The sequence below is a fragment of the Aplysia californica genome, unplaced genomic scaffold (genome assembly GCF_000002075.1).
Source record: "Aplysia californica isolate F4 #8 unplaced genomic scaffold, AplCal3.0 scaffold00700, whole genome shotgun sequence".
NCBI classification, from domain to species: domain Eukaryota; kingdom Metazoa; phylum Mollusca; class Gastropoda; order Aplysiida; family Aplysiidae; genus Aplysia; species Aplysia californica.
In genome coordinates, this window is record NW_004797970.1 from 176,859 (window position 1) to 204,271 (window position 27,413).

At 39.4% G+C, this 27,413-nt stretch overlaps 2 protein-coding genes across 7 annotated transcripts in view; one reads left to right on the forward strand and one right to left on the reverse strand.

The window, feature by feature from the left end:
- Window positions 1-1,025: 1,025 nt before the first annotated feature.
- Window positions 1,026-13,904, forward strand: LOC101848074 (major vault protein; the record flags this gene model as incomplete). The annotated part of the gene is given in 16 exon segments (XM_005108566.2): window positions 1,026-1,283; window positions 1,986-2,140; window positions 2,531-2,726; window positions 3,650-3,773; window positions 4,162-4,388; window positions 4,986-5,111; window positions 5,508-5,618; window positions 6,299-6,418; window positions 6,825-6,974; window positions 7,428-7,666; window positions 8,422-8,619; window positions 8,953-9,094; window positions 10,160-10,371; window positions 10,905-11,148; window positions 11,985-12,173; window positions 13,058-13,904. Coding segments are annotated over 15 exon segments (2,562 nt in total). The 3' UTR covers window positions 13,208-13,904.
- A 5,323-nt stretch (window positions 13,905-19,227) lies between these two features.
- LOC101847843 (mediator of RNA polymerase II transcription subunit 24) overlaps window positions 19,228-27,413 on the reverse strand; it is a 44,987-nt gene continuing 36,801 nt past the window's right edge. For 5 of the 6 annotated variants that reach the window (XM_035972468.1, XM_013088186.2, XM_035972465.1 and 2 more), the window contains 7 exons: window positions 27,044-27,281; window positions 26,199-26,430; window positions 24,795-24,850; window positions 23,573-23,660; window positions 21,778-21,852; window positions 20,470-20,615; window positions 19,297-19,810 (listed from right to left, as the gene is read on the reverse strand). In XM_035972468.1, the coding sequence (XP_035828361.1) occupies window positions 19,661-19,810; window positions 20,470-20,615; window positions 21,778-21,852; window positions 23,573-23,660; window positions 24,795-24,850; window positions 26,199-26,430; window positions 27,044-27,281 (985 nt within the window). In that variant the 3' untranslated portion in view covers window positions 19,297-19,660. Of the gene's footprint in view, window positions 19,811-20,469; window positions 20,616-21,777; window positions 21,853-23,572; window positions 23,661-24,794; window positions 24,851-26,198; window positions 26,431-27,043; window positions 27,282-27,413 lie in introns of all 6 variants that reach the window. The other variant, XM_035972467.1, reaches the window with a different exon arrangement.

The window sequence follows — 27,413 nt, forward strand, 5'->3', positions numbered from 1 at the left end:
CCCCCTCGATTCCCCCCTTTCCCTCCCCTTCCTTTCCCCCAAAACGATACGTTGTAGGCTAGAGTAATATGAGCATGAACATTGTAAGTTGTAAGTTCTGAAAGGTCACTGCAAGAGTTCATGGGTTGAAGAAAATAAAGAACAACTTAGTGAAAGAACATGTACGTGAACATTATAGGCCAAATGTTCATAGTAATGCACTATATTTAGATTTGGGGATATTGCTAAGCAGCTATTTATATCGTTTGGGAATACCTGTTTATTGTTCGTATGCCATGTTGCCCTTATTTTATTTGTTAAAAGTAAAATTCCTTATTTGTTGCCTTTATCTTTTGCACCTTTGTTTTTACGGAAAAATTTGTTCCGAATCGAATACACATTATATTTCTTATAACATTTTTACGTAGAAAGTGCAGCTCCGACGGGGTTTTTTAGTTTTAGAATACTTCGTTCGCGTTCAATCCTTTACCTTCTCTCAAATGGAACACTTAACTGGTAGGTCTATGGGATTTGCTCATGACGTATCGATCGTTGGGGGACCGGCTCGATGACCTGGCCAGACCTCTAGCTACTTGTCCCCGCCCACTTCTGACCCTAAACGAGTCTCTCCCAGGCAACTTGTTTACTGTTAAACTTCCTTCATACTGTGCAGTTGCGGTGGTTGTAAGTAGAATGTTCACTTATTTGTGAGCTATAAATTACCTTTTAGTTTTTCAAATAGCTGGGGGATGATATTGTTAGTTGAATCTGCTGTTGTTTGTGCAGGTATTAGAATCTAGGTCTAGATCTAGATCTAGATATATCTAAATCTAGTATTGCTTTCAAGAGGTAAAGTGTAAAGTAGTTTCAAGAGATCTGCTTGAGACGACGACGAAGATCACAGTAGACAGAAAACTGAATTCTTTTGTTGGTATGAATTACGTTTTGAGTTGTCGAACTGAATCGGAATCTTCTCATTCGCAAAGTGACTTTTATCTGGATAAGCTGTTATAATTATAACTGTTTTCTGAGCAGTATGAAAAGCCCGTTTTACGCAGTAGTGGTTTCGAAGGTTTTTGTCCAAGTGTAGTCGCAGAAGCGAAATCATGCATAATGAGGCCATCAGCGACGCAGACCTTGAGCAAGTTACTATAAATAGAGAATGTTTAGGCAAGATTCGTCAGCTACTATAACTGAAAATATTTCAGCCTGTTGCATTTACCACATAGATCTAGAACAGAATAGGCCAGCCTATTTATTTCACATTTTGAACAAAATCTCGTGAATTTTGCACAGAAGTTGAGGTGAGTTCTGTTCAATTCATGCCGTGGCAATCGTTTAGATAAACGTGCGAACAAGGCCAAGTTCGCGGACATCTGTGACTCAGTTGGTCTAGCCTAGGCTATCGGCTTAACCATCATTGCGAGATAGAAGTGGGCAGGTTAACCACTCGCGCAAGTCTTTGCATTATTGTCAGGATTGATTGGTGAGTTATCTATATAAGCTGATCCAAAGAAGACGTGTTCAGTAAACCTGGCAAGAGCCTAGCGTTGTTAGTGCATGCCTGCCAGTCTGCACTCTACAAATATATATCTATAGGTTCTGAAAGAAGCTGAAAGTTGAAACAAGTGATCATTGCAGTTGTTAGATCTTTCATGTGCAGACCTTTGCAGACCAGACAAGAATTTGAATCTAGATCTAGATTAGTCTTGTCTACTCATTTTTATTATTGAAAAAAAAAACAACCCAACCCAAACCATATAGATCTAGATTAGATCTAGTCGTATAGATCTAGATCTAGACTCTAGATATCTAAATCTGCCTGAGATGGATTCTTGAAAGACTCAAAAAGATTTTTAGGCAGGGCTATTGGTGAAGCCCAGGCCTGGCTCGTGACCTTCCCAGGGTTAATTGTGCAATATTATAGGCCTACAATTCTTTGTTGTTATACAGGTCTTTATTTTGAAAAAGTAGCCTAACTCATCTGTTTCATATACTTCATTAAGGTTCTCAACTAATTATTGAAGATGACATCCCGTAAAGAAGATAATGCGATTTTTCGCATCCCGCCCTACTATTACATCCATGTGTTGGACCAAAACACCAATGTCACCAGAATTGAGATTGGTCCCCAGACCTTCATTCGCCAGGATAACCAAAGGTACGTGCTGTTTTTTGTGGAAGAAACAAAAAAAACACCCCTTGTCGACACTAGGTGTTGTCGGGAAATGTAGATTTGGCAAAGCACTTTAATTAATAAGTTTAATTGGTATTGATATGGTAATCATTTTACTCTCTGCCTGTGTGCTATAGAATTCTCTTTCTGTGGATTCAATGTGCCTATTGAAGGACGGTACTGTCATATAGTTATTTTTAGTGTACCAAATGAGTAAAATTTAAAATCTGGTGGTTTTAAATAGGCCTACAATCTTTTGCCTTGAAATAATTGTGATGTTTGTGGAAAGACCATGATACAATGATGACATGGTGCTGCAGTATTCTTGATTCCTATAAATTTGGTTAAGTTGTGCAATACTTTGTTTCTCTTTAGGGTTACTCTTGGGCCAGAGAAAATGGTGGTTGTCCCACCTCGCCATTATTGCATGATTGAGAACCCAGTGTTCAGAGACAAAGATGGCAAACCTGTCATTGATCAGCTGGGACAGACGAAGCTTCAGCATGCAGATCTGGAGATTCGTCTCACACAAGATCCCTTCCCCCTCTTTCCAGGGGAGGTTTTGAAACAGGTATACAGACAATATTTTGGGTTTGTTTTATCTTTTTTTTTTGTGGGGGGGGGGGAGGTGGAGAGGAGGAAGGGAGGGGGAGGGTATCTATATAGAGGTATAATAATAATAATAATAGATAGCATTTAAATAGCTCAAATTCACGATCAACAGCAAGCTCTAGGTACTTAACAATCTATATTATTACCTCAGCAGACCTGATAGCATTCTGAAACAATCTCAACTTCCTGGGAGTGAAGCATACAGTGAGTAAAAGAATACAATTGTCAGTGCTTTTAATGAAACTGTTTTTCCGCATTTATGATGTGTAGATAAGAGTTATTGTAAAAAGGTGGAGGGGAACCTGATGCAACGGCAGACATTGGTTTGCTTCTATTATCTGCTTTAATAAATGAAGGGTAGGTAGTTTAGTAATTCCTTGGCTGTTGTCGCAGTACGTTGCTTTGTTAATGATTGTAGGCTTTGGTGTGGAGCAAAAAATAAGTACTCCGAAAAGTTATGGCTCAAATTATCTTTTTAAATAAATGGGATTTGACCTGTAGACCCTATATATCTCTATAGTGTGCAATTTTTATTTTTACTTTTTTTATTCATAATGCTCATTATCTAAATGTGCCTTCCCTTGTGAAGTTTTGTGAAAATAAATTTAGTTAGCTTGTCTGTAAGATAAGTTATCTGGTTTGGAAAAACAGAAACTGAAATATCATTCTTGTAGTGTGATTTCTCTTTCTTTGTACATCCTTGATAAATAACTTGTGTTCATAACATGTCTGGGTTTTTTTCATTAAAAAAAAAAGTTCCCTGAGAAGTCATGTTACTGTGGTCATGTTACTGTGGTCATGTTACTGTGGTCATGTTACTGTGGTCATGTTACTGTGATGGCAATAATAACTGAATTTGGTTGTGCTCTTTTTACTTTTCAGCCTGTTACGGCTTTGAAAGTGGTTCCAGCTAATGCTGCTCTCAGAATACGCGCAGTTCTCGACTATGAGGATGCTGAGGGAGAAAAACGCACAGCTGGAGATGAGTGGCTCTTTGAGGGTCCAGGTATGTAAATCTATGGGTATTCATCAAATTATGTGGAGATGAAATTTATCAGTATACAGTTGAAACAGTTTTAACGGCCACGTGTATAAGACAATCGTCTATACAAGTGGCTGCTTCCCATTTTTTCTTTGCAATTTTTAGAGAATTGTAATGACACTGTGTTAGATGGCCACTTTTCTTCTCTACAGTGGGAGGTCGTCTTGGACAATTTTGACGATACGTGTTTCTCCCATTCTGCATTTGACATGTATCGTTAACATGACAATTTGAAATATGTTATTGATTTGTGCCAACCTACAATTATATCTTACACTTCCACCTTTTTTATTCTTGAGTTGATTCTGTTCAGTATTACATGAATCTTAAAAGTGTTTTCCTGCTTATCCAGGCACTTACATTCCCCGTAAGGAATGTATGATTGAAGAAACGATACGGGCAACAGTCATTGGACCAAACCAGGCCATCCGACTGCGTGCCAGGAAAGAATGCATCGACAGAGACAACATCCGACGTGTCACAGGGGAAGAGTGGTTGGTGAAGAGGACTGGTGCATACTTACCAGGAGCATACGAAGAAGTAGTCGATCTCGTCAATGCCTATGTTCTCACTGAAAAGGTGGGTCTTACTTCCTTTGCAATGCATCAGAGACTTATATCCAACATGTGAACATGAATGGTGTTATTGCTTAAAACAAATTTGGTACAAAAAATGTCCTGTGAAAATGGTATTGTAGCAGAGTATGGTTTTTAATCTGAGTCAATGTTGGTAACACTAGAGAAATATCGAAAAGGAGTCTGCTAATGTGAAGAAAATGGATGTGTGATATGTTTCTTTTTCTTTTCACAAATACTGTATCTCGTAAACTTTTTCTCAGTTGTGCTTGTGATATACCATGACTTTAAAAAGCACATGAGAAAAAACGTTGTCCTTGTGTGGTAAACTAGAAGTCGACAAATCAGTTGGAAAAGTTGAGTTTGAAACAAGATTTTGAAAACCTTTTTTGACGACAAATTGACGACTTCCATGAGATCAACCATTGTGTATGCAAATTACTTTTTAAAAATCTTTTTACAGAGCATATGTGCTCCTGCAGGTATTTGTTTACAATGCTGAATCAAATTGTTAAAGTGGATGTGCTCAGTGGATTTTGTATTGGACATTTTTAGTGTATATTATTCCAATGTAATGCTTTGAATCTGTTTGCATCAACAGAAAGCTCTTCACATGAGGGCGCTGATGACTTTCAAAGATGACTTTGGCATTGTGCGCAAGAATGGGGAAGAGTGGTTGATCACAATGACAGACACAGAGACGCACATTCCAAATGTGTATGAGGAGGTAAGCAGCTTTCTTCTGAATTGTTTTTGAGTTGGTTTGTTCATAATTTTTGGGGCAATCGGTTTTTGTTTTTTCTGTAGGTTTACATTTTTTGTTGTTGATGTGTATGTATTTTCAGATTGCTTTTCTCAGATTCTAAGATTCAAGCATCAAAACAGAATTTTATGAGAATGGTTGTAGGCCTATCTATGTTATCAAATATATGACCTAATGTAAAAAAGTTATTTTTGGACACAAAGAAAAGTATATGTCATGGCTTGGATAAAACTTTTGTTATTCAGTAACATTTCATTGGTGGTTATTCTCAACAAGTTTGTTAAAGAACAACTTTGGTCAGTTGTTAATTTTCAAAATTCACACATTTTCTTAACCACTGTTTTGTTTTGTTTTCTGCAGGTGGTTGGTGTTGTGAATATCACACCATTGAGCAATCGTCAATATTGTGTGATTCTGGATCCCGTTGATGATAAGGGGAGACCACAGCTGGGCCAGAAGAAACTTGTCAAAGTGAGTCTAGACATCGTAACACAGTAATTACTCACTTTTGCTTTGTGAACCAACTGGGGTAACCCGCTTATAACCCAACTTTGTGTTTCACATAGGGAGTATAATTTGACTCTAAAATCAGCCCATTTTTTGTAGGTCATGCATACGATGAATTTTTTACATATATATTGGAGGGGGCTCAACTCGCATGAAATCAAGCACTAGTTGAGCATCAACTACGTGTAAAGTGTCTTGCCAGTAAGGACTGTTGGTTGTTGCACTGAGAGGGATTTTAATATGTGACAGATAGATAATTGTGCAATGGAAAATCTTTTCTGGCATTATTTCCCCTTTGTTGAGCCCAATCCTGTCTGTATGTTGTTGATGGAGGAGGCGTATACAGTACAGCCTCATTAAAAAAAATTATCGTTCGTATTACAGGCGGGTTTGTACAATAATGAAAGTTATAGATCATTTAATAAATGGAGATGCAATTCACATTTAAGTAGAACTTTAAATTTCGAAAACCTTTTTTTTTATGTTGCACATTCACTTCAATTTTCTTACTCTCCAGCATTATGTCAGAAGAATTATTGTTGTTTTGGAATTTATGACAGTTAATCTATAGAACTGGATGACTGAGGAAACTGGAGTATAACATGTAGTTAATGATTTTCAAAACATTTCTGAACTATTTCCAGGGAGAGAAATCTTTCTTCTTAATGCCTGGAGAGAAACTGGAGAAAGGAATTCAGAATGTCTACATCTTGGGAGAAGATGAGGGCCTCATTCTCAGAGCCAATGAAAGTTTTATGGATGGAGTAAGTATATCATAACTTGTGTATAATATCTGTAAGTTAGTTTGCACTTATATATATATATAATATATCAGTTACAAAATTATTGTAAAGAGTTCAGAGAACTTTGCTGTTTTAATGTTACTTCGAGAGTCTCGTCTTTTACTAGCTGTTGGATTAACTACAGAAGGAAAGTGACTCATGATATGCTTTTCCTGACAAAGAAGTTGCAAACGCTGTAAAACTCTTACTAAAACTAAAACTAAGAACATACATTATCCTTATCTCTGTTCCTTTTTTTCTCCTTATGTCAGTCACTCTCTTGTATCGCCTCTAATCTTTGGCACCTGTGTGAGCTATTTGCGTCTCAAGTGTCGTAAAACTTTTACTAAAACTGAACTAAAATAACCCGTATTCTTTCTTTCATCAGCAAATCAATCGCAATCCAGGAGACCGTTGGATGATCAAGGGGCCTACGGAGTATGTGCCTCCCGTGGAGGTGGAAGTCGTCCTGAAGAGGCAGGCTATTCCTCTGGATGAGAACGAGGGAATTTACGTCAGGGATATCAAGAGTGGAAAGGTACGCTATTGGCAGTCCACCTCTCATTCAACACATCCTGTGTTCGAAACCTACTGACCAGCAGATTTCAGTTTAAGCAAACTGTGCTGTATCTGTTCTATGTGCGAAGAAAAACCCAGCTATGCTGTAAACTAATGTGAAAACAACCAACTTGATCCCTGCATTCTGAAATGACCCTATGCAGTTGCGAGTGCCGCAAAATTCTTCATCATCATCGCCTTTCTCACCCTGCACCAGGGTATAGGTCACGGACAAACACTTTCCACCTTTCCTGGACGCTTCTTGATGTTAGTCCCTGTCTTCCCATTTTTCTGTACATCAATTTCTGTGATTCTTCTCTAGGTTCCACGTGGTCCTCCCTTTGATCTTTTACCCTGTGGCGTAAAACTCTTACCAAACTGAAAAAAAACTGAACTGCTGTACTTGAACTTTGACCTGTGCGCTGTTCCCCAGGTTCGGGCCATTCAAGGCGAGACGTACATGATCAACCAGGATGAGGAGTTGTGGGCCAAGGAACTCCCACCCACAGTGGAGTCCCTCCTGAGTGCCGGCAAGGACCCTCTGGCTGACCGCAGTGACAGGAAGTCAACTGACCACAGCCCCAAGACCCGAGACAAAACTCGAGTTGTGACCTTCCGTGTCCCCCACAATGCCGCTGTCCAGATTTATGATTATAAGGAGAAGAAAGCCAGGTATGTTTAAATTGTACTATGGGGGCTCTCATGGTCTAAAGTTACGGTGTACATCTCTCATTCAACACATCCCGTGTTCGAAACCTGACAGCATCGGGAAATTTTCTTCTCTTAAATTTTCTCCTTTCACCTCCGTTCCTGTTCTCTTACCGTGTTCTGTCGTCTGCTTTCATCTCCACTTTCTGCCCCCTCAATGAGCAAAATGAGAAAATGCCTTTTTTTAAAGCTGTGGGCAGATGCTCTTAATTGGTTTTCTCTTTTTGTCCTATCAACATCATAGGTCCTTCTCTCTCCTCCTTCTTTTCTTTGGGTATATTACTCTCTAGTGACACCTTGAATCTTTTACACTTATATTGCAAGTAATGTAAAACTCTTAATTAACTAAAAACTACATAACCTTGCAGTGTCGCAAGGGGTTTTCCACCTACACAATCGCATGGTTATATGACCCTATGCAATTGCAAGTGCAATAAAACTCTTACAAAAACAAAATGAAACAAAACCACATTAATTAACCTATGCCATTTCACTAATTTCTTTCGTTTGTTTTTTTGTGGGTGGCTGGCGGGTGCTCTGGTGTGGTTTGCTCCTTCTTTCGTATCAAATATCTATCAGTCCTTATCTCTCCTCCTCCTTTTTTGTGTATGATACTCTCTTGTAACACATCTATTCTTCGGCACTTCAATGACCTTATTGTGTTACAAGTGACGTAAAACTCGTACTAAAAATAAAACTAATTTTTTTTCCGCTTTCAGGGTCGTGTTTGGCCCCGAGCTGGTCATGCTGGGACCGGACGAGCAGTTCACTCAGCTCAGTCTGTCCGGGGGGAAGCCCAAGAAGCCCAACTTGATCAAAGCTCTGTGTCTGCTGCTGGGCCCCGACTTCTGCACAGACATCATCGTCGTGGAAACGGCCGACCACGCCAGGCTTTCGCTGCAGCTGTCGTACAACTGGTGGGTATGGCGGCCTGTGCCGCTGGGGTGCTTTTTTATTTTATGTGAGTTGCGTCTCCTTATTTGTATGAATAGATTTCCAAGAAATAAAATTGTGGGTGTATCACGGTCTGCTAGCTTAGTTTTGACAAATAAATCTGAAGATTAAACATAACTGAGTATTTTGCATTTCAGAAGAATCCAGTTTGTAGAGATGTTGTGGGAAAAAGTGGGTGATTTTTTTGTTCAGATGAAATTAAGATACTTTGGGGTTGGGTTTTTTTTCCAAATGTAAATAGATAGAAACTTTGTTTTCAACTTTTACATTTTCTCACTCTTTTCTTTTAAACCCAGGCACTTTGAGACTCTGAGCAAATCCCCGGAGGAAGCTGCCAAAATTTTTAGTGTTCCCGACTTCACCGGTGACTCTTGCAAAGCCATTGCCTCTCGCGTCAGAGGTGCTGTAGCACAAGTGCAATTTGACGATTTCCACAAGGTGAGACTGAAAGAAGAGAAACACAAAACACATTTTTGTCCTTGTCCCAAAACTTTGTTGTTACGATCATAAATGATGTCGGATAATTTTAATTCAACTGTTTGGTCTACATGTTTACTATCAGACTAAAAAAGTAAAAAGAGAAAGTAATTTTTATACTGTTTAACCCATTTCGTTTAGATTTGAAACGAAATTTTGAGCAAGTCATCCAGATTGGAGAGGCCAAAGAAATATTTGGAGAGGAAATGGAATTTCAGATTTTAAACTTGAAATATTCCCGCGGGACAACTGACAAATTGCTCAATTTTCTCCCATCTTCCCAATACCATATCTTACTTTTCTGTCAGTGATTAGTCTTGTTACTTTTATGGTCTGGTTGGATGAATGAAGAAACTGATTGTACTGAAATATTTATTGGATAACACAGCACACTGTTTCAAAACTTTTGCAAACAATGTGGGTCCCTTGTGGTTGGAAGGTTGGGTGCTTTTACATTTCAAAAGGCTGTCACAGTTTCTTTACTCTTTAAAAAGATTTATTTCGCATTTTTATAGTCCCCTCCATCTTTTTCTTCCTCTGCCAGTTTTGAAACAGACACCAGAAATCATATTTATCATCATCATCATCATCATCATCATCATCATCATCATCACCACCATCACCATCACCATCATCATCATCATCATCATCATCATCATCATCATCATCATCATCATCATCATCTTTGCCTTTCTCACCTTGGACCAGGGTATAGGCCATGGACAAACATTTTCCTTTTTTCAGTATCCTGAGCTAGCTTCTTGACATTATTCCATGTCTTTCCATTTTTCTGTACATAATTCTCAACCTTATTCAGTACCATTTTTACACAATTTCTTCATCAACTTCATCGTCCTCGCCAACATCATCATCATCATCATAGACCGAACAATTTTCCTTTTTTTTTTTTTTTCTTGAAGCACAGCAATTGTCTGCACATTTTTTATGTAACTTACAAATATCTGCACCAAATCAGGAGAAAGGACAGGAAAAAAAAAACCTTACAATTTCCATCTTGTATTTCAGAACTCGGCAAAAATCATCCGCTCGTCTGTGTTTGGGTTTGACCCTAACAACAAGGTGCGGGACAAGTTTGTGTTCCCCCAGAACAACCTGGTCATCACCAGCATCGACATCCAGTCCGTGGAGCCCGTGGACCAGAGGACCCGCGACGCTCTGCAGAAGTCTGTGCAGCTGGCCATTGAGATCACCACCAACTCACAGGAGGCCGCGGCCAGGTGAGACATTGTCTGTGTGTGTCTACAATTAATATTGTGAATACATGTAAGTTTCTACCTTACTTACAAAGACTTTTATTAATGTTTGTCCGTCCGTTTTAGTACATAACTAGGTTTGCAGCAATAAAATGTTATTTTGCGCTTGCATGACCTAATCTGAGTCGTTAGTGCCATAAAACACCTACTGAAACTCAAACTCAAGACATTGAGAACCGCTTTTGTTTTGTCATGTTAGCATCTTAATATTTCGAAATTTCCTTTTAACTTATTTCCTTCTCATTTCTATTCTACATTACTGCTTGCCGTTCTCACAGTTTTCCAGCATGTCTCCATCAAACATTTCACGTACCAATAGCATAATATTGGATCTTGTCTGTTTCATCGAAGTTGTTTGCTACTACAACATAAAACACCAAGGGAAAAAATCAGCAAAGTATTTTGAGATTTTTTCGCAAGAGGAAAAGATCTTGCTGGCTCCCGAGAAATTTCTTTGTCACAATTCGCTTGACACTGTGGTCTTTCTGTGATTCCAGACATGAAGCCGAGCGCTTGGAGCAGGAGGCCAAAGGTCGTCTGGAGCGACAGAAGATCATGGACGAGGCGGAGGCGGAGAAGGCCCGCAAGGAGCTGCTGGAGCTGCAGGCCAATAGCGCGGCTGTCGAAAGCACCGGCCAGGCCAAGGCTGAGGCTCAGAGCCGAGCGGAGGCGGCCAAGATTGAGGGAGAGGCAGCTGTGGAGCAGGCCAGGCTCAAATCTCAGGCCACCAAGATTGAATCTGTGAGTGTCCGCTCTGATGGCAGTTTAGGAGTAGTGATAAATAAATGCTGTTACAACTATGCAAGACTTGTAGAACGAATGATGTATAAATGATCATACAGCTTCGCAACGGTTGCCTGGTTTCAGAGGTAAAATTAGCAAGAAAATGGCCGTCAAAGTTTGGTGACTTCCATAGCTTAAGAGTCCTTGAAAACTTCAAATTTAAATTTGTTTTGCCATTAATGAATGTTTTTCCATAAAATCCACTCATAAAAGTGTTTTTGAATGGACATACAAGGTGTTGAGCCAAAAAACAAAAATTCAAAAAAAATGTCCAAAGTGGCTGAAAAATGCAGTTTTCTCAGATTTAATTACTTTGATTTTTTAATGCTTTTGCATAGTTCTTTTCTCACAACGATGGTGCGATGAGTATAATACACTAATAGATCTAGAGCTTAGTCTGAGTTTTGTGTCCACTCTCCAGGAATCTGAGCTGGAGCGTCAATGATAACTTCATATAGACTTTTGGTACTTTAACATCCTGTTATATTTTGACCATAAGAAAAGTATGAAGGATGAAGGATTTATATTTCCCTGTCCTTCTATTTGCACTCTCATAAGTTTCATACCGATGATGTCTGACACAACTTCTAAATACAAGTACATGCAAGTAAAATTTCCACATTTACAAAAGACTTTTATAAACGTTTGTCATCAGAGTATGTAACTAGGTTTGCAACAATGAAACATTTTTTGGCGTTTACCTGACCAAATCTGAGTCGATAGTGCCGAAAACACCTACTCAAACTCAAACAAACAAGAGCTAATTCTGAGCCATATGTCCACCTGCTTTACAGGAAGCGGAACTGGAGCGTCTGACCAGCGCCCGTGAGGCAGAGCTGAAGTACCTCTCGGAGCAGAACAGGATGGAGCTGGAGAAGGCCACGGAGATGTCCAACATCGAGACCACCAAGTTCAAGGAGATGGTGGAAGCCATCGGAACCCAGACCCTGCAGACCATGGCTACTGCAGGACCTGACATGCAGGTGAGTTCGCATGCCGCACGCCGCACTTCCCCATTCAGATATTATATGTTGTGTTGTGTTGTCAATTTGTGGGTGGTTGGAGGGCGCTCTGGTACGTATGTTTTGCTCCTTTTTTCCCCCCGACCGGTTAAACATCATTCATCCTTATCTCTTCCTTTTTCTTTTCTATTCGGGTGGTTGGCAGGTGCTCCGGTGAGATTTTTCTTCTTTCCTATCAAACATCTATCGCCCTGATCTCTCCTCCCTTTTGTGTTTGTTACTCTTGTACCACCTCAAATTTTCGGCTTTTATGTGACCTTATTGTGTTGCAAGTGCTGTAAAACTCTTAATAAAACTATACTTTCTTTTCTTTGTTACTCTCTAGTAACACCCTAATTTTTGGCACTTATATGACCTATTCATGTTGAAAGTGCCATAAAACTCTTACTAAAACAGGGCCCTTGCCTCCTCATTTTGGTTTCATAACTGTCTGAAGAAAAATAAGACACCACATGGTTTTGTTTCTTTCCTCATTGTGTGAAGCAGAATCAAACAAAATTACAGTCCAACTTGCCCGAAGTTCCACCTGTCCAAGACAATAACCTGTACAAATGACCATTTCCCATATTCCCTTTGCAGTTTTAAGAATTTTTTTACATTGTTGTTATAGTTATAACACTGTGTAAGATGTCAACATGTCTAAAACAATTACTTTTCTCTTCAACATAAATTGGTCGTTGTAGACAATTTCGACTGTATCATGATTATTATTATTTTTAGCAGTAGTAGAAGTAGTAGTAATAGTAGTAGTAGTATTATGTCTATTATTTTTTGTTTTTATTATTATATTAATTAAATCTTGCCTATGTATTTTTTAACTCATGATTTCTTTTTCTCCATCTCAGGTCCGCATGCTGCAGTCTCTGGGTCTCAAGTCGACGCTCATCACCGATGGATCGTCCCCGATCAATTTGTTCAACACGGCCTCAGGGCTCATCGGGGGCCTGGTGCCCAAACGGCATCGCGCCAGGGATGATGATGACGATGACGAGTAAGGCCTGACTTGTCGTCAAACTGGTGCATAGAGTGGAGAGATGTACAAGCAACGCGAGAAGGACATCGCAGCTGTTGTGAAAATTTTGTTATCTTATTTTATTGTCAACTCCTCACTGGATTTTGCACTTGTCGTAAACGTTTGCATTTTATTGTCAATTCCTCACTGTATTTTGCAGTTGTCATAAATATCATTATTTTCTTATCCATTTACCTCAGTGATAACTTCATCAAGCCTTTTGATTGACCCTTTAACGTTCTGTTGTGTTGTGATAGTAATAAAAGTTTGAAGGATTTTCATTTCCTCCCATCTTTTTGCTTCTCATATTGATGTCCGACATAACTGATAACTTTGAGTAACCAAGGTCATATGTAAATGTAACATGTCACATCTGTAGAAGTGTTATATACTTAATGTACAGAAAAACATAATTGTACTCATAACTCATGTGCTCTGACCCATGGCTTGAGGCCTGTTGTTGTTATTAGATGTTATATTTTCAAGCAAGTTTGTAATTTTTTAAAAGTAAAGTTTTGCGTGATTTTTTATATGATACTGTGATATCTCAAAGCTGACAAACACTTCTGGGTCCACTTGTACATGTTGATGTTGAGCTGTTTGTGTGCGGCTATTATCACATTATTGTTGGGGTATAGCTGCTTGCACTTTTCTAAAATAAAGTGTGTATCAACTGCAAACCTGTCTTGTCTTTTTTTGCCCTGTGTTCGTGTGTGGAGGTAATCTCGGGGTTCAGGAAATTTACTTTGCCTGGTTCCTTTTCTCACTGCTGACCTCTCTTCACTTAGATATCTTCGAGGAATAACACATTTTACAATTTAATTGATTGACCTTTCGACTCTAAAAAAAATTCCCCCTTAGCATTCCAAGGATCACAAAGCCTTTACTTATAGCACTTGCTTTTAAAAAAAAATATGTAGGTGTTTTTTACGCCCTTTTTAGCAGGCGAGGAACTGTTTATCATGCAATCTAATTGGGAAAACTAAAATATAAAAGCATCTTGGTGAAGCAGAGCGGGTGGTTGGCGGGTGCTCTGGTGTGGTTTGCTCCTTATTTCCCATCAAACATCTATCGTTCTTATCTCCCCTCCTTCTTGTTTTTGTTTGTTACTCTCGTTACACCTTCAGCACTTATACAGGGTGATCCAAAAAAAATGTTAAGACTTTTTTTCTGAATATCTCGCACAAAAATTGTTCTAGAATGCTGTAATTTGGAACAGACAAAATTCATTCAAAAGGAATTTGTTTGATATAAAATCCACAAAGAAGAAACCTGTTTTGAAAACGGAAACGGCTGAAAGAAAAAAGCACCCAAAAACGCAAAGTTCACCCATGTTTAAAAATCTTGTAAAGGAAGTTGTGAAAAGATTAGTTGACCTTTTTCTGTATTTTCTTTTTGGCAGTAATTTTTTTCCATCCCTGCGACATTTAAACAATATTTAATTTCTTTTACAGAGTTTAAAAAACCTAATGAGTTCATTCTGAAATTCCTAGAAGCAGTGCTCCACATTCCCTCCTCTGGACTCGACACATTTTTAACGCGTCGTCCAAAATGTTCAGTGGCGCAATAACACAAGGACCTGCTAAACCACGAGCTTTTAAAGCCACATACACTGTACATGTTCATTAAGAAGTGGCTTCTAGAGATAATAGAGTGGGGTGCCCAATAGACAGCATTTTTGGAGTTAACATATCCCACGGGGTGAAAATGTGCTTTGCACTAAACCAAATGTCATCGAGGAAATGATCCCTCTTTACAAGACAATCGAGGAATCAAGAACACATTTCCATGCTCTGATCCTTTTCATCTCGGCCTAGCGAAGATGAACAGGGTATAGTCTTAGGTTAAGATCTGCCATGAGAATGCAGACTGTTGATGTGTAGGAAAGTCCTAGCTGCAGATCATCCACGGACAGACGTCTCATGGAACTCGGCTACTGAAATCTGCACTCTGGTGACGTTTATAGGGCTGCGCATGGTGCGTGTTCAACCTCAAGTGGTCATGTTGTTAAAGAACTTTTGAGTTCTGATTCGCTATAGATCCAAACTGACGGAACTTAGGTCTTGAGGGCTCCTTTTAAAAAAAGCATTCTCTCCATGCCGTGCGCAGAACTTACGAAATGTCAGGGATGGTGAGTTTGTGGAGAGGTAATGTTCAATACAAAAGGCTCTCTGCTCTTTACTAAACGTAGCCACGATCTAAGCAGGATAACAAAATTTGGGAAAAATAATATCTACAGACTTCTGTTGACTTGTTAGACTGCTGTAGCTTGCATTATGGCGCGATTGTTGCAACTTTTAGTGGTTGGCCTAATGCGAACTGGTGCGTCATGCTATGAAAATGGTGACAATGTTGAAAATGGGTTGTTTTTTTAATGCGCTATATAGAGCAAAACCATTCAATGGAGTTATCTAAAGTACATATAAGAAAAATTCCTTTTGGCTTTCAAATGTTATGTCCAAATATGAAACACAAAACTTTAGTATGGAGGAAGATATTTAAAAAACAAGTTGTAAAGTTTTTTAGGGATCACCCTATTAGGACATTTGTGTTACAAGTGTCATAACTAAAACTAATCTCTCCTCTCTCAAATTCCTTTTTGACTGAGTGACAGAATTGCTGAGATAACTTCATCATGCTGAAATAACTCGTATGATCATCCAACTTGATCCCCCAAAGGGAGGACATTTCACGTTCTAGTGCACCATTTGATCAAACAATGACAATGCCTAAACTACAACAGGGAATTGCTCCTTTTTCTTTCCTAATCCTTACTATCGTCATTTTCCTCTACTTCTTTCGTATATTTGTCACACTCTTGTGACCCGCTATTTCTGGGGTGCCTTGATAGTCGAAGCAGACTTTGTCCTGCTGAAGCTAGAGAGGTGAGCAAAGTAAGCCCGATTCCCTGTAAAGACTTCTCTGTTTACATCCATCCCTTGGCGCTCATATGACCTTATGCAGTTGTGAGCGCTGTAAAACTTCTACTAAAATTAAAACAAACAAACAAACAACTTGATCCTTGCTCATTTATAGTCACTGGGGTAATGTGTTGGATTTGCCAGAATCGTCCACCATAAATATGATAAAGTCACCGGAAACACACATATCCAAGTCTAGACAATTTCTTTCCCACAGCTGTCCTGTCATTGTCTTCACATGTTGGCGTCTTTAATGGAGTGGAATTTTACTCAATTTCCTCCTTCACAGGTGCAAAATGTGTAACTTAAAAGCCCCCTACAATATTGTAACGTGTTATTTAAGAGGCTGGATCTCTGAATTAAACAGCCATCTCCGATAAGACCAAGCCAGATATACGAGAAAATTTGAGTAAAGTGCCTAACCAAAGGAGACAACGTTGGACTGAGTTGAGGCTTTAACCCCTGAACCTGAACCTTATACCATACAATACAATACAGCTCTAAGAAACATTGGATACCAGACGAACCTTGTGGCATTTGCCTTCCGTTGTCCTTTACGATTACAAACAAATCTCATGGTTATAGGTCCAGTAGCCAAATCACCAGACTGTTGAGACTACCAACACCATTTACTTCACAAGAGTAAGGCTGAAAATATACTGTCGTCATGCACAACTGAAGTGCGCTGCGAAAAAAAGTTGTGCCCTCCTCTTTATTTCCTGACGGAGATTTCACTGACACAACGAGACGTGAGGACCCAAAAGACGTGCATGCCTGTCCCCGTGGTTTTATGCACCCCGCATAATTTAGCCAAATTCGATCATTTTTTGGCATAATTTCTGATTATTTTCCTTTATCACTCTTTGTTAAAATTAACAGAATCGCATAATTTCACATTTTGGGGCTCAGTTTGCATAATTTCAGGAATTTTTCTTGCATAAAACGACGGGGACAGGCATGCGTGCATCACTTCTTTTTGGCGTTCAGACAGGCTCGCCCTGCTATCGGAGTGTTCTGGGACCCCGTGGAGACAAATGGGGGGGGGGGGGGGGGGGGGAGGAGCAACCACTGAGCTGTAATCGCCTGCTCAGCGCCATTTTTTAAATAGTTGGACGGAGTCGCGCTGACCTATGGGATCACCACTTCCGACCTAGCTGCTCGTCCGTCTTGTGGTGCACTTCAGTTGTGCGTGGCAATATATTTTCAGCCTAACAAATTTTTTGAAAGCATATAGGCATCACTGAATTCATCATAATTCATGCCCAGGAAACAGACCAGCAGTTTAATATAAGGAAAAATAACATGAACTTTGATTTGGGGAAACGGACAAAAAGTCTGAATTTTCTGAAATCCTGCCACTATAGGTATGTGAAGGATGCCACAAATAACTCCTTTATTTTTATGAGACCTCTGTTGTTTTTATCTTGCTTTTATACAAGCATTAAGAAGAGTATCATGACAAGGCTCTGTCTTTTTTTACAGTTACAAGTCCCAACATTGCAGCGTTTTCACTCCGCTAAATAGAACATGTCTGTCCAAATCAAAGCTGACAAAAATGCCTTTTTAAATTTTTGGCACCAAATTACTTTTTTTATTAGCTAAATCAATAGCCTGATCAGTCTTGTGTGACAAAATTAAAGTGAAACTGTAACTAGTTTTAGTTAATAAATTAGAATTGAAATTTCAGAACAATGCCTTTTCTTTAATGGTTACCCTGACAAAATACCTTTTTTCTTGAAACTATTGTGATTTTTAAAAAAAGTACTTTATCAGCCGACAGCAGATGTGAATTAAATAGAAGAACACTATGTTAACGTTTAAGGGCCTATAAAAGGGACTGTATGCTTCCCAGGAAGTTCAGATTGTTTAATTAAGAATGCTATCAGGTCTGCTGGGGTAAAAACATAGATTTTAAAATACACAGAGCTTGATGTTGAGCGGGAATTTTGGGCTATAAAAATGCTACTTATTTTTTAATCTAACGATTTTTGGACAGCATCTGCTGAAATCATAATGTGTAAGAACATAACGTCAATTTCAAACTTCCGGTTCCATTTTCCAAACAACAGGAGAAACCTGGTATGTGGTGTAAGAGTAATGGTTAGGCTCTTCATTGTTGCATGCGAATGACTTGGGTTCGATTCCGGTTTGGGGAAGTAATTTTATGGAGCATGATCTATCTCAGTTGAGATGCTGTATCCCACCCACTCAGCCCAGGTGAGCACGGACAAACAAGATCAAATCAGCCCACCCCTTAAATGATTTAATTGTGGTAAACAGGCTGTAAATCTTTTATAATCAACAAAAACAGGAGTAGAAAAAAGAAAAAGTACAGTTGAACCTCCTCTAATGGCCACCCGTATAAGACAATCAGCAGTACAAACAGCCACTTTCGACTTCCTCCTTCCCACAGTTTTTCTTTACATTATAATGACACTGTTTAAGACTTCCAAGTCTAAGACGCCCACTTTCTCCTTGGCAATGGGAGGCCATCTTGGACAATTTCAATTGTATTTGTATCTACACTACACCGCAAATGCAAACATTACCAAGCTGATGTATAGAAAAATCCTTGCCAGCAAAAAGAACCCTGCATGCTTTAAGGGTTAAACATGTATACTATATACTGAAAAGTGAAAGCTAAGCCATGAGCTGAGTTGACGCACAAAATGCCATGGAAAAAAACCCCAAGCAAAGTGCCCAGTGGATCACTTTTCAAACATGATAAAATAAATGAAAGACACTGTCCAAGAGAACCGCCTGTCAAAGATAATCACTTTCTCCTCGACAGTGGGTGGTCGTTTTGAAGAGGTTTGACTGTATTACTAAAAGTTAGTAAAAAGGTCTGATCTTTCTGTGGAAAAGGCTCTATTGTTCTTTTCTAGCCTTCTACTTTTTTTTTGTGGAACTTCAAAGGAAATCAAGCTCAATACACATTATTATGCAAAGTAAAAGGAAATCAAGCTCAATACACATTATTATGCAAAGTAAAAGGAAATCAAGCTCAATACACATTATTATGCAAAGTAAAAGGAAATCAAGCTCAATACACATTATTATGCAAAGTAAAAAACCAAAAAAGTTTTCTTTAAATGAAATGACATTTTAATACATAAATACAACAAATACACTTAAATCTCCATATATTCAATTCCATTGCCAATCCAAGCAGTACAGCTCATCATACCTCAGACATTCATGTATCATATTTTACACAATTCTCACAGGCAGACATTCACATTCATTTTTCGGTCAATGCACAATCCACTACCAACACACGTACACATACACATGCGAGCACGTATCCATACACAAACTACATGAAAAGCAGAAATGTCAGTCGTAAAGTTCACAAAGTCATCTACACTTCACACAAAGACATGTACCCTTCGTTTAAAATCATCTACACTTCACACAAAGACATGTACCCTTCGTTTAAAATCATCTACACTTCACACAAAGTCATCTATCCTTCACACAAAAACGTCTACCCTTCACACACAATCATCTACTCTTCAGTCAAAAATGTCCAGCTGAGGAATCAGAGTGTTGTTGCAGATGGCCTTGGCAGCAATCTTCCGCCCAGAGACGGTGGAGAGGTCACAGATGTGGAGAATGTGATCGTCGCTGAACACGCCAGGCAACGACCTCATCAACTGGTTCAGCTGAGGAGGGGAGAGACAGAGACAACAAAATCCTTTACTCAAGTCTTACACACTAAAAGATGAGCTCAGTTTTACAAAGTTTTACAGCACTCGCAACACAAAAAATAGGTTACATAAGTGCCAAAGATTAGAGGCGCCACTATTATTCAAAGAAGACGAGGAGAGACAAGGATGACCGATGTTTGATAGGAAAGAAGGACCAAACCACACCAGAGCACCGCCAACCACCCACAACGAAAAATGAATATGTGTTTCAATGGTCCATTTGTTAAAAGTAGAGAGAGCTTCTCAACATAATGATGGTCTCATTCAATGGTCTATAAAAACAAAATAACAAAAACTTCAAAGGGAGAAGAAAGCACCACAGATCTGCAAACCCAAAGTGACAACAACAACAAATCTCACGACAAGGGAAAGAGAACTTGGGTCAAACAACAGGATTTTTACATTATCAAAGCTCCAAATACCATCCTTAGTTAAACAAAAAAAATGTCATTAATTATATTTTAAAATAGCTCAAAGAATTGCAGCTCGTTCTATTCACCGCAAGTTGATAAGTCTCATCGAGTGAACAATAACATGGTAAAAGGCAAACGTTTTATTTTTGCTGGGTTTTTTGGGGGGTTTTCAGCACATGAAGCTTGTGGCACACTCCTCACCATATTCTGTGGCATAAACTGCAAGATGAATCGGGTATGCTGCCCCCCGCACTTGATGGCCTCCTGAATGAAGGACACGATGAACCAGGTCCGTGGAGTCAGAGAGTGGTTCAACAGGATTGTGTTCATCATCATAAACAGATTCACTGGGGGGGAAAAAAGGAGGGAGAAGAAACAGATATATGCTGTTTGTGATCCAAATCTGAGTGCTACATGTACTTCTACAGTCAAATAAAATATACTCTAACGGTAAAATTAAAAGTAAGATAGTTAATTTTTTTATAACCAAAAGTCAGCATTTACATACAAATGATTTAAAAAACCTACACATACTCTTTCATACATATCAGAACTATCTTAATTGTCAAATATCAGGGCTAAAAGCAACAGTAAACGTCTGATAGTTGATTTTCATACTTTAACTCTGAGTCAACATTTTAAAAATTTATTCAGCCCATTTACACTGCATTTGAACACAACACTTTCTTGTGAGCAGCAAAAAAAAACAAAACAACAACAACAAAAAAAAAACCTTGTTAAGAAACTTGTGACTACCCTCATAAACTTTAGCTTAAACCCAAATCAGTTGGCCAGAAAAATTACAGGATGTCGAGACACAGAGCAGCTTCTATTCTGTGGCTTCTTAGACAAGACAACATAACAAATCCACCTTCATATGCGGTGAAAATTACTTTCTTTTAGAGCAAAGGAAACTTTTCATCGTAACTTTAAGTCTGTCCTTACAATCATAGTGTGATCAAACAGGAGTAGGCAATATGATCCATTACATCAATAATGTTCCTCGTAGCTCAAGAACACAAACGACTCTGGGCTCAGGGTACCATTAATCCTAATTTACTCTTCTCTTTTGCCAAGACATTTCACTTTATGTGACAGCTATGATATACAGTCAAAGCTACTCTAATGACCCGCTGTCCTAGACAATCATCTATACAAACAACCGCTTCCCCATTTACATTCTTTTTTATATCATAATGACACTGTCCAACGTGTTAACCTGTCCAAGACAAACACTTTTCTCTTAGGCAAAGGATGGCTGTCTTGGACAATTTCAACTACATTTTATAACTGCATTTCTGTGACAGCTTTGATTACTAAAATACTGAACAAAAAATGGACCGTGAAAGGGAAGTTGGTTTCTTCAGCCCTTGAGCCCAGATCCTCCAAGTCTGATAGAACCCATCCACCTGAGCTTCTTCGTGTCTTCTGACAGAGTCACACCATGGCACGCTTAGGTCGGTGTTTGAGTCCATAGGTTTAAGCAATTGTAACAACAGATCTACGTACCCAAAGCTTTGTTTAAAGGTTCTTTCATGTCAAAAGTGGGCAAGGCTTCCCCATCTTCTTTTTCAGCTAAGGCCTCTGGAGAAAAAAAACAGACATAGAAATTTTAATTTTAGTAAGAGTTTAACAGCCCATGCAACTACAACATTAAGGTCATATGAGTGCCAAAGATTAAAAGTGTTACGAGAGAGAGCTGTTTAGTTTTAGTAAGAGTTTTACGGCACTTGCAACACAATAAGGTCATATAAGTGCCGAAGATTAGAGATGTTACAAGAGAGTAACAAACATAAAAAAGGAGGAGAAATCAGGACGAAAGATGTTTGATAGGAAAGAAGGAGCAAACCACACCAGAGCACCCGCCAACCACCCACTACGAGAGTGCAACAAACACAAATAAGAAGGAGGGAAGATAAGGAACATAGATGCTTAATAGGAAAGAAGGAGGGTGGTACATGTTATAAAATAGAAATTGAGGAGTGCCAATTCCAGTTCTAACGGGACAATTTCATAAGGCAGATCAGAATTCTGGAGAGGAGAAATTTTCTAAGTGTTAAATGATGGTGCAGTGAATGCATGAGCAAAAGTCTCCAAGAATCTTTTTAGATGGCTTCATAGGACAAAACGAATGTAAACTTGCCTGTAAAGATTTGATGAACATTTTTAAGCCACATTTTCTTCAAGATAAACAAAGACAAACAATCTGGTGTTTATTCGCTATTGAAAATATTCTGAAAGAGAGGGGCATCATATGACACACTAAAGTTATGACAGGAAAGATAAAAAGGAGCCTGCTTCATTTCAATAAGTGATAATGAGAAACACTTATTAAGACTAGATAAAATGTGACGACACGTGACTGTTTTGTGAAGGATTCCCCGATTTCTGTTAAGAATACAAAGGCGTTGAAAGGGTGAGGGGGGGAAGGGCAGAAAGACAGGCTCAATGTAATGATAATAATATGCACCATAAATTGTCGGGAACAGATAGCCTAAGTAAGAGGAAACTGTTGATGATAGTCATAGAGACAATGACCCAGCCAAGTGGCTTTCCAAGCGACCACCCCCGACCGTAAATTCATGGATGACATCAGAATCATAGAACTCTACATTCAGAGAAACATTTCTCTTGTGATTCGTTGAACAAGTATGATAAGTTCTTCGAGCACAGTTGCTTAGGCTTACTTGACTAATCTTTAATCCTATAGAGGCCTATCTAGTGTTTTACAGCATTCACGCGTGTTGCGCATCATAGGCCTAGGTCTAACTAAACATTACATAGTCACTCAAACACCAGTCAGAAACCTTCTCTCCAAGATGCATTACCGGTGACCAATCAAAAAACATTTCAGTTCCCCAACCCCCCAACATTTCACCAACCAGTCCTAGACCTATGAGTCTGTGGAAAGTTGGGTGTGAAAACACTGTCCATCACTCTCTTTGTTCGGCGTAAGGGGCAGTCTCACCAAATAATAAGACCATTTGTCTAGGCTTGTCTTACGCAAGCTGTGCAGGTTGTAGTGAGGACCCTTTGTCAAAGTCAAGCTTTACCTGTCGGCGTGTTTCGAGGACCGGAGCACGCGTTTAGAGGGAGTGACTGGGTTTGTACGTCTAAATCATATTGTATAAAATCCGTCATATGACGAACGCGCGTGTTTGAGCGAAGCGTGCTTTTAGGCGGAGACTACAGTATTAGGATGAAAGAGGCAAAGAGATGTAAACCAAAACATAAAATGTTACACCCATGCTACTAGGGGTTTTGTTAAAGAGAGTCATCAACTCGGTACTCAAGTGAAACTAACCTAGATTGAATTCCTCTAGACTGAATGTGAGCTGAGGTTCGGAGAACTTGCGAAGTTTTGCAGGGGACGTCTCAGAATCATCCAAGTCCTGAAAACAGAGACACAAAATTTGGTAAAACAAATAAACAAACACACTGAACTGCTATATGTAGTGAAAAAAATATTTCCACTATAGTTTAGTTACGTTTCATTACTTTTAATGCACTTGCAACACAATAAGGTCATATAAGTGTCAAAGATAAGAGGGGTTAGTTTAGTTTTAGTAGAGGTTTTACGGCGCTCGCAACTGCATAAGGTCATATGAGAGCCAAGGGGTGGATGTCAACAGAGAATCCTTACAGGGAATCAGACTCACTCTGCTCACCTCTCTAGCTTCAACAGCACAAAGTCTGCTTCGACTATCAAGGCACCCCGGAAATAGCAGTTCACAAGAGAGAGACAAACATACAAAAGAAGTAGAGGGAAAATGACAATACTAAGGATTAGGAAAGAAAAAGCAGTAGTTCCCTGTTGTAGATCAGGCACAGTTATGAGCATGACATAGATGAATCAGCCCATTTACAACTCTACTGTGCATCAACGAGAAATGTCCCCCCTTTGGGAATGGCCTAAAGACACTTCAGTCAGTGGCATCGCCCCAGGGGGTATAAGAGGTGTTAAAAGACGGTAACAAACACAATTAAAAAGGAGAAGAGATAAGGACGATAAATGTTTGATAGGAAAGAAGGAGCAAACCACACCAAAGCACCCTCCAACCATGCACTGCTGTATGTTTTGAGAATCTATTCCCAATATAAGAAGCTGATGGGGAAAAAAACAACCCAAGCATTTGACAGAGACACAAAACTACTGACTTTTAAATTAAAAGACCTAATTCACTTAGAAAGATTAAACACAAATTCATTGACTGTTTCTAAAAAATAACTAATGACATCTGAATGTGTGACTTATGTAAGTTCTAAGTAAAAATATGCAATAAAATAAATAAATATCAACATCTGTTTCCCAAAGCTTTGTTATCACTCTTTAGACATCAAATCTCACTGGCACACAAGGATGAAGTATTTTTAAAAAGATAAGCAAGACAACACACATCACATCTTCCAGGGACAAAGTATAAAAGACATAGGCTTTAGACTATAGACAAGACAATATGATTAACATTTTACAGTGATAGAAGACACTATAGACTTCACGCTACAGACAAGACAGCACAACTCACATCTTCCAGATCTGCCTCCACCACAGTGCGCTTGTGTAATCGTCTCACATAGACATCTAGAGGGAAGAAACACAAGACCCACATCACTGATTTGTTTGTTTTTTCTTAATATAGGTGTTTTTACACACCAATCAACACAATTTATATAATTTAGGAGGCTGATTTAAGACCCTCCCTGTCAGAGCCAATCTAGGCTGAGAAGGATACAACAACCCAGTAAAAAGATCAAGATACCCGGTACTCTGAGAAGGATACAACAACCCAGCAAAAAGATCAAGATACCCGGTACTCTGAGAAGGATACAACAACCCAGCAAAAAGATCAAGATACCCGGTACTTGGTAAATATTTCTCCCCACATTGGAATCAAACTTGGAACACATTAGTCACGGCTTGCCAACTTCTTCAAAACTTTATCAGGGACACCCATCGTTATAACATTAGACTGTGTAACAACCAACAAAGTTACATCAAGTGGGACTGGTTATGGTGAAGTAACCGTAACAAAAATAGGGAAACAGTGACTCTCTGCATCCACCTCACTCAATCCTATAAGAAATTAACATTCATTTCGGAAGTCCTGCCCTTAACTCTATCCTGGTCATTTTGTACCTCCGGGGTTGTATTCTTCACATTTTAGAATACTTCTAGAACGAAGATCTCTTCGGAACTTTCAGTATTTCTCAAAAAATCATTTTGACAGACTGCTATGCAAAGCATACGGATCAGATTAACAAGTAAATTTCCTCTTTGGAAATGAGTGGCATAGAGTTCCCCACGCCGTGTGGATACGATAGTAAAACACGACGTACGGATAGGGTAAAACAACCATACAATGTTGAAAGGGGTGTTTTATCCTTATATAACCCTTGCTTATAGCTGTAAAGCACATAATACATGCTGTAGAGCTACATTAATGCAATTATTATTATTATTTTTATTTATTATTATCATCATCATCCAGTGCCAGATCTGCGACAGACATCGGCGATCATGGTTCCCCATTCATTCCCTCGCTCGGATGCTCTTAAAAAAAAGCTACATTTCCCTGATCTTTCGCCATTACCCATTTCTTTAGGTTCCCTAAGTAGGTTGCTCTGGGCCTACTCCTGCCTCATTTGTCTTCGATTTTGCCAGTGAGAGCTAGATGTTCAAGACCTATGTCTATTCAGGAGCCCCAAAAACTGCATTTGTTACTTCCGCTGATTGTTTTGAACAGTGGGCGTCCCATGAGGGCTTCATCAAGCACTACCTCATTTGATTTCTTTTCCTTCCATGGACATTCTCAGCAGTCTCCTAAGAAACCACATTGCTGTTGCTTCTATTTTATTTTCACAATTAATTTTTATAATCATCGCGAATAACAAACCACTCCATTTGAAGGATAAGAGAAGCAAGCCGTTACCTTTCTGTCCAATCTTCGATGTGTGCGTGGCAGTGACGCTGAGCACGCAGAGCTTGGCCAGGCAGTAGCCGCGTGGGTCGGTGAGTGTGTTGGTCTGTGGGGTGGTCAGCAGCTGGGGCAGCACGCGCTGCAGGAGGCTGATGGTCAGCCGCTCCAGGTCCAAGTGCATGATGGCGAAGGCAAGGCTGAGGGACTGCGACATGTCGTCAATGTGGCTCTGCTTCAGGAGGTGCTGGAGGAGAAAGACATTGATAAAATTGCCGCCTTTTTGTGTGGGGCTGCTTCAGGAGATGCTAAAGACAAGGACAAGAACTGTACTTTATTTGTTTGTTTGAGTAAAATGAAACACTTTGATACATCACCCGTTAGTACAGGGACTACTACATGTTGTTTATGTGGCTCCACTTCAGAAGATACTGAAGAAAAGAAATCGATAAAATAGCAGCTTTTTTGTGCAGGACTGCTTTAGGAGATGCTGAAGAAAAGGACAAAATTACAGGGGCACTCAATGTTATACCATTGGATTACATAACAACGAAATAACATCAAGTGAGACTGTATGAGGTGTAGTGTATCGTGACCTCAGTGCTTACTTGTCGTAGCTCCATTTTTTTCAACAGTGAAAATGTGACATCTTCTTGAGCTCACTCTTTGTTATGAACTGTTTTCACTGGTATTAAAAATGGAGATATGACAAGGAAAGCACGGGGGGCGCTGTATGTGGTGATAAGGCTCTCAAATCACCAAATCCCCAGGACAGTCACGCGGGGAAATTCGGGACAGCCCTCACGCTCGCAATTCAAACACGACCAGTTCACAACCCCTTGGAGTTCTCTCTCTCTTACCTCCACCATCTCCCTGCAGAACCAATCAGGGCCGCGCAGGGCCAGCAGCTGCTCCAGCGTGTGCAGAGAACACATGGTGAGCCACCCCCGGTGGAACGACTCCTTCAGCGTCTCGTTCATGATCTCGCTGCTCAGCTTCTTGTTGGACAGCAGGTAGCGCCGCAGCGGTCGCTGGGGGTGGCCCTCGGGCAGGATGTCGAACACGATGTTGTCGATGATCACCTGCACTGGCTGCTTGCTGGGAAACGGAACGTCATAATAATAATGGTACTAAAATTATAATATTAATAGTAATAATAATAATGGTAATAATAATAATTGTAATAATAATGATACTAATAATAATGATAAAGGTAATAGTAATGATGGT